The sequence below is a fragment of the Lacerta agilis genome, chromosome 14, assembly GCF_009819535.1.
Source record: "Lacerta agilis isolate rLacAgi1 chromosome 14, rLacAgi1.pri, whole genome shotgun sequence".
Lineage (NCBI taxonomy): Eukaryota > Metazoa > Chordata > Lepidosauria > Squamata > Lacertidae > Lacerta > Lacerta agilis.
Window position 1 is genome coordinate 24618250 of NC_046325.1, and position 10451 is coordinate 24628700.

At 38.4% G+C, this 10451-nt stretch overlaps 2 protein-coding genes across 2 annotated transcripts; both read left to right on the forward strand.

Moving 5' to 3' along the window:
• The first annotated feature begins 1698 nt into the window (after positions 1-1698).
• Positions 1699-5692, forward strand: LOC117057915 (olfactory receptor 2AP1-like). The gene is made up of 2 exons (XM_033168758.1): positions 1699-1755; positions 4623-5692. The coding sequence occupies exons 1-2, from the start codon at positions 1699-1701 to the stop codon at positions 5592-5594; spliced, it is 1029 nt and encodes a 342-aa protein (XP_033024649.1). The 3' UTR covers positions 5595-5692.
• A 3748-nt stretch (positions 5693-9440) lies between these two features.
• LOC117057916 (olfactory receptor 2AP1-like) lies at positions 9441-10451 on the forward strand. Its single transcript, XM_033168759.1, has one exon. The coding sequence runs from the start codon at positions 9441-9443 to the stop codon at positions 10449-10451; it is 1011 nt and encodes a 336-aa protein (XP_033024650.1).

Sequence of the window (10451 nt, forward strand, 5' to 3'; positions counted from 1 at the left end):
CACATTAATGATTTCACAAAATGAGAATCTGGGTTAAAACCATGCATTTGTCATTTTGTTTGTTTTAGTGATGGACAATGCCCTCATGACTTGATTTGAAATCAGCTCAGTATTTATAAACTTCCTCATAGTACTCCCAAGGCGATAAAAGCTCACCTAGGAGTGCTCTGAGAGAGTTCGGAATGTCATCACATGTGCACAGGGTATTGTTATTTCTCCAGTCTGTTCCAACTGTCTACCAATGACATTATACCGATGCTTCCATTTCCTCTGCGAAAAGGTGAATAAACTGAGGCTCAGTCCAGAGAAGAGACAGATGGTGATTGAAGGGAACTACTCAGCAGGGGTGCCAACTTGAATAAAATACAGGGGCGGGCTCCAGGTAAGCCCTGCCCCACATAATCAATGACATGATACAGCACACACACACTATTTGAATGGCAATGCCCATTTATCTGGGGGGCCTGGATCAAATATGTTAGCGGAGGTGAAGGGACCTTGGCACTTAGGAGCTGGTTCCTGTGCTACTCAGTGTGTTCCCTTCATGGGTTCACAATTCCTCTTTAAAAGGCAGAGGATTACACAATGATAGCTGTATCCTGAAGTAATTTTTATCAATGCTACTTCATCTGCTAGTTGTGTACACTGCTGGGGAAAAGGGAACTGATTATGATTACTCATACCCTAACAGCTTCTATACTACTGTTGTTCGGTAATTTGATACCTTCCAGTTTAGATTAATTTAACATGCTTCATTTGGAACTATCATTAAAAGTTCACTTAATTCAGAATGCAGAGAGTACATTAGTCATGATTAGAATAGACCCATTAAAACTAATGGGAGTTATAATGTTAAGCAATCCAGTCTTTCCCCATGCCTAATGCCTGTTAGAGTTTGCTCTCAATAAAGCGGTTTGACCACAATCCTTTGCATAAAGATTATAAGATCAGTAAATAAGTTCCATTGATTCCAATGGGACTACTCTAAATATGGCAATGGATCCAGCTCTCGGGTATGATACCTTTTTTCAGAAAATCCACAAGGACATCATGATCCAACTTTATTTCATTCATTCATTCATTCATTCATTCAATCATTTTTACTCCTAAACTTGAAAATTAAAGTATCGATGGATGCAGCTTGGCTATTCTAGTTCATCCTGTTGAGACAGTGTGTGTGTGTGTGTGTGTGTGTGTTAATATCAGTTTTGTGCCATTAATTAAATAAACATGGCTTTGGAAGAGGACAGAAAATTCCCCTTGACATGAGTGAGCATCTAACTTTCCCTGTTTGAGAACTTCCCCCCTCTTTGTCTGCAATATTGACATCCCATTATGTGAGATAATAGTTTAACAGCTAATGCTAATAGATTAAGTTGTTTGGCATAACTCCAAGAATAACAAATATAGGTAGCCAAACACAGGCAGAAACTGCTTAGCGATTTCTCCCAGGCATTGCAAACATCTAGTGACAGAAGCACTTGTATTTGATTATTTAGCTGTGTCTAAATAAGTGTACCTACTGATGTTTTGCTACTAAATGGAAGCCAGACTTCTTGAACATTTGAACTTTAATAAGTGCACATTGGTATTTTGTTAATGGATGGGAGCGAGACTGGAGCAAGATTCCACAACATCCACCTGGAACAAAACTTGGAAGCACAATAAGGTATCAGAAGAGAGTTGTGCATCCTAAGAATGGAAACTGAGCTGAACACATCAGAGATTCCATCCAGAAACACAATAATTTTGAAGGTAAATATGCAGAGTTTCTCATCCCCATGTGCTATCCTTGGAACAGGGTGTTTCCTTTTTTTATTTCATGAGAATTTAATATGGTTTATAGGCACCATATTTCTATCAGGTGTGTGCCAAAACCATTTAAAAATCATATGGCAACTCTTATCAATTTCATGGTGAACTGTGGAAGGTGGGTTTAGTAAGTCTGATCTGATTTCTGTTTAGATTGTTCAAAAATAAAGTTCTATTTTTTTCTAGGAAAAATAGGTGCCAGTACTCACCATGAAATTGTTACACTTTTTAACAACAACAAAAAGATGTGCTGGTACATCATACCCTGGAGTACTCCCTGAAAAAAGCACTGGTTCAGATCAATTGCATTTACTTAAGTTGCCTTCCTCTTTATAGGTCAGTCACAAGGTTTATTAGGAAAATATGCATACAATGTATGAAAAGCCATCATTTACTGGACAGATCAATTTTAGACTCTTTAGACGACCGGGGATAACATGTTGGATTTCTCAATCCAATGCTAGGTACCCATAGTTAAAATAATATTTCATGACATTTGAATATTTTGAATGGCTCAACTGAGTTTGTAGTTTGGACAGTTACGTTCTTCATCTTTGGAATCTCACAATCAATGAAGTTTCCAAGCTGCTGATTTTCACCCAGAATTCTGTTCACTTAATATAGGTAATAAGGATCTGGAGCTACCTTGTTTGATTCAGTGAGACTGTTCTGGAAGAAAAATCTAAATCTATATGTAGTTTACTTCGGGATTAGAGAATGTTTCCTAAGATAGTGTAATAAAAATATTGATAATTTTTACAACAATCGAGGTATTTGGTTCAGCTACTTTTCTCTCTCCCCTCCCCATTTCATTTATTAATCAGTTCCCATGAAATATCCTGAAGAATTAACCATAAAACTCCAGAGGAGGATGAGATTGTGTGGATCATTTTTTTAAAAATGGCATATTTTTGTTCTCTGTAGTGAGGAGGGGGGAGGAGGCAAATGTCCAGTCACCAGTAAACACACACACACACACACACACACACACACACACACCCTCTCTGTATCTGCTGCAACTGTATCCAGTAATCTCACTTTCAGGTCCTTTCATCCTTCATACAGGTATTTTCCTGTAGTGTAGAAATAGCTCATGTGGGGCCCTCCACATTGTGGACTACAACTCCCATTATCCCTGACCTTTGATCATATGTACAGGGGGGAGGGATGCATGAGTCTTTCCACTTCAGTTTCTCTCAGTTTTTCATTTTCACACTCTTAAATTTAGCTCTCAACATTTCCATAGCAATTTGTGAATTTTAATCATGCCATTTCTTTAATATTTTTCTAGAAACATATTTTTCGGGGGTGGGGGGGAGAGAATGAATGCAGTTTTAACAAAGATGCTCATTTTTGCCTTTCCATGTCACTTTCCTTTTAATATACTGTATTACTTGGTATGGGAACCATATTGCAAAATATGGAGAAGTGTGAACTTTGAAGGACAGTTATGTTTTTGTCATGTGTGTGTGTGTGTGTGCTTTTAAAAAATCGAATTAGATAGTTTCTCATTAAAATCAATTTTCTTCTCCATCTCTAAATAGGGCTGATAAGAATCGTAGCCCCAAACCTCTGGTGGACATCACATTGTCTACGCCATATTTTTGCTATGATGTCCTTTAGAAAAGCCTCCCTTTCTATTGTCAGCAAGTTCCTTTCATTTTGATCAAGTTCTTGGAGTATTTGTAACCTATACCAGTGCCCTGCATATGGGCTTCCATATAACTAAACCATTGCACTGGACTAGGGCTACAATTGTATGTCCTCTAACCCATTTAGTTCCATTTCAGACTGCAGCTGTAGAAATCATATTAGGAGGAATCGCATTGAACACCAATAATAGAATCAGCACAGCACAAAAAGGGCATGTTTGGAAATAGAGATGTGATGGGTGTCTTCAGACATCTGAATGGTTATATCACAGAAGTTAGTCCAGTATTCTGTACTGTTAGGAGTGTGGAATTATTATTATTATTATTATTATTATTATTATTATTATTATTATTATTATTTGACAAAGTAATAATCATAAATAAATAAGAATAAAAATGTGCACTCCACCACCAAGACCATTTCATTGTAACTATCCAACCTCCCAAAATTTCGACACCTGTTGCAATGGCTTGACCCCTTTTAACAGTACAAATTATACAAACACCCTCCACATCTCCTTAAAATCATTTCTCCTGCATATTCCCCATCTTACCTTAATGGCACATGTTAATTCATCATTAATAGCTATATCCCACACCTCTTTATACCATTCTTCCATTTTATATTCAGTTTGCTCCTTCCACTTTCTGGCTGTAATAATTCATGCAGCTGTCAATATATTTGTGAGCAAGTACTTCATAGATTGTGAACCTTCCACCCCATCGTAAATTGATAATAATGCTACCTCTGGACTTTTGTTCAGCTTTAACCCAGTGATTTCTGTTATCTCATTAAACACCCTTTGCATAAATCAATCAATCAATCAATCAATCCATTATTCCATACTAGTTAGGAGTGTGGACTTTAAGGTAACTCCCAAATCTGCAGTTCTGAGATTCTCTCTTATTCTCATGATTCCATTCCTGTCACTATTGGGAAGAAATCCAAGATGCTGCGATCATGATTGGGTTGGGAGAGGAAACATGAGAAAGGAGCAGGTAGGGAAAGGTCCAGCTTCCTTCTTTCCAGCTGCTTCTCCACCCCAAATCTTCCCTTCCCAAAGCCATTGTGGAGGAGCAGATATCTCTTAAAATACAATTACAAATGTGGCAACATTAGTTTGCTAAGGTGTTGTTGTCTTTTTAATTGTGTTTTAGAATGATGTTGACAGTCATCACCAGCAAACAGCAGTGGGAGGAAATCAATCAAGTCCTTCAGCATTCATCCTTCTGGGATTTGGCAATCTCCTTGAACTGCGAATTCTCTTGTTCATATTGTTGCTTGCAGTCTATGCTTTATCTCTAGTCATGAACTTCCTGGTTGTTTTTCTGGTTGTGTTTGACAAGCATCTTCAAACCCCCATGTATTTCTTCCTCATGAACCTGTCCTTCTTGGAGACTTGCTACATTTCAACCATCCTCCCCAGGATGCTGGCCAGTTTTCTGAGTGGGGATAGGTCTATATCAATTATGGGATGTATCACACAATATTATCTCTTTGGTTTCTTGGCAGCCACAGAATGCTATCTTCTGGCAATGATGTCCTATGATCGGTATTTGTCAATATGCAAACCTCTGCACTACACATCCATTATGAATGGTAGATTCTGCATCCGACTGGCGATCACTTCTTGGATGTGTGGCCTGTTGACCAACACTATCATCACTTTACTTATGCTAAAGCTCACATTCTGTGGGCCCAATGAAATCGATCATTACTTTTGTGATGTGTATCCAGTGGCAAACCTCTCCTGTAACAATACTCACCTCGTAAAACTTGCAACATTTATTTTAGGAGTGATAGGAACAGGTCCCCCTTTCCTACTAACTTTGGCATCCTATGCCTTTATTATTTTCACTGTCTTACAAATTAAATGTAAAGCTGCCCAGTGGAAGACCTTCACCACTTGCTCTTCCCATCTAATTGTGGTGACACTTTTCTACGGACCATTATTCCTTGTCTATATAGTCCCTGAAACAGAAACACTGAAAAGACTACACAAAACCCTCTCTCTGTTCTATACCATCCTGACTCCCTTGCTCAACCCCCTCATATACGGTTTGAGAAACAGAGACATGAAGGAAGCTCTGCTTAAATATGTCAGAAAATTCAGCAATAGAGTTTCATAGCTCCAAAATGACTTGATAGAAAAGTTGAAGGATACAGAAACGTGGGGGAAGTCCTGTGAAAGAATTTGACATTATCAAGGATGTTTGATGATGTCTGAGGAAACGATATAAGCCAAATTCATCATTAAGATTTCCTGATCCAAAACTTTCAGGTCCAATGTGTCAATTGCAGTTTAGCTGTTTTTCCACTTCTTCAGTTGTTCTGACATTATTCCAAGTAGATGGATAGATGGATGTCTTCATCAATCTGATGAAGCATACAGAAAATTTTTGTAATTGTGAAACACTTGTAGCTTGTTGTGAGATGGACCCATACTTTTTACAAATTTAAACTCTGTATTGCACCATGATTGCTATCAACAACAAATGACTGGGACAACGCAATGGGAGTTAACCCATTGCACAGATTTGAACTGCCAACTTTATGATAGGCAAGCCCAAGAGGCTCAGCAGTTTAGATGACAGTGCCACCTGCCACAGAGGAAGCAAATGGACAGCAGAAGTAGATTCTGGAAACTCTTGTGCTGGATCAGAGACCAATATTTCAAGGTCGGAAGGACAAACATCCACCATCTACTACACAGTGGTCTGAAGACCTCATTGTCCCTTTTATGATTGAGCACAAAGCTTCTAATTGTCAGTCTTGTTTAGATACCTTTCTGAACACATGGATTGTGTATGTTAATCTATATGTTTATATTAGGATTGGTGTAATATTCTTATTGTCAATATCAGATGCTGCTATCTTTGTTTTTTCCTTCTATTCATGTTGTTATAATTGCAAATATATATTTTTTAAAGAAAACAAATCTGTTTGGTAATATCAAGACCAGGCTTTGGAAGAGTAACATGTAATCAATAAAATGAATTCCCCTTGGCTTGAGTGAACCTGTAACTTTCCCCATCTGAGAACATTTTTCCAGTTCATTTGGTTGGAGTATCGTTGATGAGCCTTGCCATGCTAATAGTTTAAGATGTTTGGCATAACTCCCAGAATTACTGATAGAGCCAACAATAGAAGAAAAAAATTGATCAGTGCCATCCCCCCAGTAACTGCAAGTATCCATCTGCAGATCAACATTTGTGCTTGATCATTTAACCATATTTGAATAAGTGCATCTGCTGATACTTTCCTAATAAATATAAGCAAGACAAATTAAGAGCTTTTAGAAGAGCACACTGATATTCTGCTACTGTAAGGAAGCAAGACTCCACAACATCCACCTGAAGCAAAGGTTGTAGACTTGTCTTCTAGCAATGGAACCTGAATCTAACCCATCAGAAATTCCACCTAGAAATATAATCATTTTTGAGGTAAATATTTATGCATCAGCTTTTCATCCCTATGTGCTTTATTTGGAAATGTGGGGTTGTCTAATGGGAAGTGAAAAATGTGTTCCATAAATCTGTTTGTTCTCATTTTTGTTCAGATTGACATTTACTCAATGTACCTTCCCCCTTTCTTTCTTTCTTTCTTTCTTTCTTTCTGTCTCGCTTTATTATTTTACAAAATATAATGTATTCAGCAACCATAGTGTTGCTCAGTCCTCAAGTTTATTAAGAAAGTCATAGAGTTGGAAAGCGTATGAAATGAGATATTTTACTGAAGCAATTAATTTTAAACTCTTTGGAATATTGGAGACAACACTTTGAATTTCACAGAAAACAACTCCAGGACTAGGTGCTCAGAGTCAAAATAATGAAAATAATGTAAATGTTAATACAATAGTGATTTGATTAATAGATATGACAGCAGTGGGACATGGAACTTCACTGTTTACCAGAGTTTCTTCTCCTTCCCCCATAGCTACATCACACCAGGCCCATTTTCTTTCATTCTCCAATTCCAGTCAAAAAAGAAAAGTTTGGCTATTGCCTGGCTACAGTTCAGCACTGACTCCAAGTGATTGACTAGAAGTCCTGTGGTACACATGTGGTTGAATGTTGCCTGTAAAAAAAAAAAAAAAAAAAAAAAAAAGCTGGGAAAATGTGACAGCTCTCTTCAAATGTTTAAAGGTATAACACAGAGACGAGGGAGCAGACCTGTTCTCTGTTGTTCCAAAATGTAGGACCAGAAGTAATAGAAATTACAGGGAAGAAGATTTCAGCTAAACATGAGAAGAAACTGTTAAAGAAGAGCTGATTCATAGTGGAAAACATATGTACCAACTTGAACATTTAGCTTTGTGGAATGTGCACTGTTGAAGGTGCTAAAGAACATGTGTTCCACACTTGTAAGAAATCAATAGTGTAAGAAATCTAGAGCAGTGGCTATACTTTGGAATGCCCAACCTACTGAAATCTGACAGCTATCTGTGCTATACTCTTTTCAATGCCTGCCTAAAATTTCTTTGTTTAGCCAAGCCTCCTCAGGTATGTAGCAAAAAAAAGTGTCTTCTTTTTTTAGCTACTGATGTTTTCAGTCATCTTTTCACTGTTTTTAAATACCCGCTTTTAGCTGTTTTACTGATAATCTTAATGTTTTATTTCATGCTTTTGTAAACCGCTAAGAGGTTTTCTTATAATCAAGCAGTATGCAAAGCCTATTGATTGATTGATTGATTGATTGATTGGGAAAAAAATTAAAAAACCAGACTACCATGGGAAATTCTGGTCTATCCTGTATTATTTAAGCACAGACTGGGCACACGTCTGTCATCAGTGCTGTGCTTGCATCCTGTGTAACAGTGTGTGTCCTAATACTTACTGTGAATATCAGCACACAGCACACTGTGTCACCAGCAAAGTTTGATTACAACATCCTGTAGAAAAGTATGGTGTTCCACAAAGAAAACATTCCCTTATTCTGAGGTAAACTTGTGATTCTGGAAACATAGGTAACAAGTGAGTCATTTCTCACTAGGATCATGTCCTTTCAACTTCCAACTGGACAGGGTAAACTAATGAAACTGTCCATTTCATTTCATGCAATGCACCAACCTTCCTTCCTTCCTCTGGTGCATGAACATCTTGGGGCATACGGTTAAGGGTAGAAACACATATTCACAGCAAAAGCACATTTTAACTTCAACAGAAGATCCTAAACCTGTTTGGAGTGTATGTTGGAAAACATATGAGTGCTGGACACACATGTGACTTCAGACATACACTTTGTAACATCTGCATTGCAGCTCTTTCCCTGATTGAAGGGGTGGTGGTGGACTAGGTGATCCGCAAAGTAATCTTTACAACAGGCATGGCCAAACGTGGCCCTCCACATGTTTTGGGACTACAATTCCCATCATCCCTGACCACTGGTCCTGTTAGCTAGGGATGATGGGAGTTGTTGTCCCAAAACATCTGGATGGCCAAGTTTGGCCATGCCTGCTTTACAACCTGGTAATTTTCCATTGTGTAAGTTTTCTACTTCCAGGGAAAATATTTTGTATTATCTGGAAGCACCCAAAACAGTATCCCTCTCCCTCATACTTTTGAAGAAAATACAATCCCTTCTCAGAATTGTACAGTCTTACTTTCTCATTACCGGTACATCACTATCCTTAGTTGGGAGGGCAGAAATATATGTCTGGAATCCCAGCTTTGGGAATATTGCCTAGTTTCAGGGAGGAAACAGGGGAAAGCCACAGGTAGGAAATGGTTAAGCACTATCCTTCTCTCCAAATGCCTCGCCTCTGCTAAATCAGCCCTTCTCACTGGCCCTAACTCTAACCCTTTCAGTGTGAGAAGTGCTTCAAAGTAAAAGAAGTAGGATCGTGGCAGAGCTTTTAAAACACATGATACTCCATGACCATTATTTTTAAATAATACAGCATGTGAAAACCATATTGAATACTGGATCCTGCCAACTTTAGCTTCAAACATCAGTGGATGGTGAAACAGGAGGCGATGGTGTCCATGCTCACTAAAACTTGTCAAATTTTATTTCAGAATGGTGTTGAGATTCATCATCAAACAGAAATAAAGAAAAATATGTCAAGCCCTACAACATTCATCCTTCTGGGATTTGGTAATCTCCTTGAACTGCGAATCTTCCTCTTTATATTGTTTTTTGCCATCTATGCTTTGTCTCTTGTTGGGAACCTCCTAATTGTTTTTCTGGTTGTGTTTGACCAGCATCTTCAAACCCCCATGTACTTCTTCCTCATAAACCTGTCCTTCTTGGAGACTTGCTACATTTCAACCATCCTCCCCAGGATGCTGGTCAGTTTCCTTACTGGGGATAGGTCCATATCCATTATGGGATGCATCACACAATATCATTTCTTTGGTTTCTTGGCAGCCACGGAATGCTGTCTTCTGGCCATGATGTCCTATGACCGGTATTTGGCAATATGCAAACCTCTGCACTACTCAACCATTATGAATGGTAGACTTTGCCTCCAGTTAGCATTCGCTTCTTGGATAACTGGCCTGTTAACCAACACTATCATAACATCTCTCATGGTAGAGCTCACATTCTGTGGGCCCAATGAAATTGATGATTTCTTTTGTGATGTATATCCAGTGGCAAACCTTTCTTGTAGCAATACTCACATAGTAAGAACTGCAGTTTTTATACTAGGGCTGATGGTAACATTACCCCCTTTTCTACTAACTTTGGCCTCCTACAGCTGCATTATTTCCACTGTCTTGCAAATTAAATCCAAGGTAGCACAGCAAAAGGCCTTCTCCACCTGCTCTTCTCATCTGATTGTTGTGTCACTTTTCTATGGGTCAATATTCCTTGTCTATATAGTCCCTGAAACAGAAACACTGAAGAGACTACACAAAATGTTTTCTCTGTTCTACACCATCCTGACTCCCATGTTGAACCCCCTCATATACAGCTTGAGAAATAAGGAGGTGAAGGAAGCTCTGCTCCGATCTGTCAGAAAATTCAGCAGCAGAGTTTTGTAG

What these genes read in the sequence shown, in the direction of transcription:
- LOC117057915 (XM_033168758.1), top strand. Translation starts at nt 1,699, where the DNA reads ATGGAAACTGAGCTGAACACATCAGAGATTCCATCCAGAAACACAATA. An exon ending in GAAACACAATAATTTTGAAG is followed by an intron (nt 1,756 to 4,622) that starts GTAAATATGCAG and finishes ATTGTGTTTTAG; the next exon opens with AATGATGTTGACAGTCATCA.
- LOC117057916 (XM_033168759.1), top strand. Translation starts at nt 9,441, where the DNA reads ATGGTGTCCATGCTCACTAAAACTTGTCAAATTTTATTTCAGAATGGT.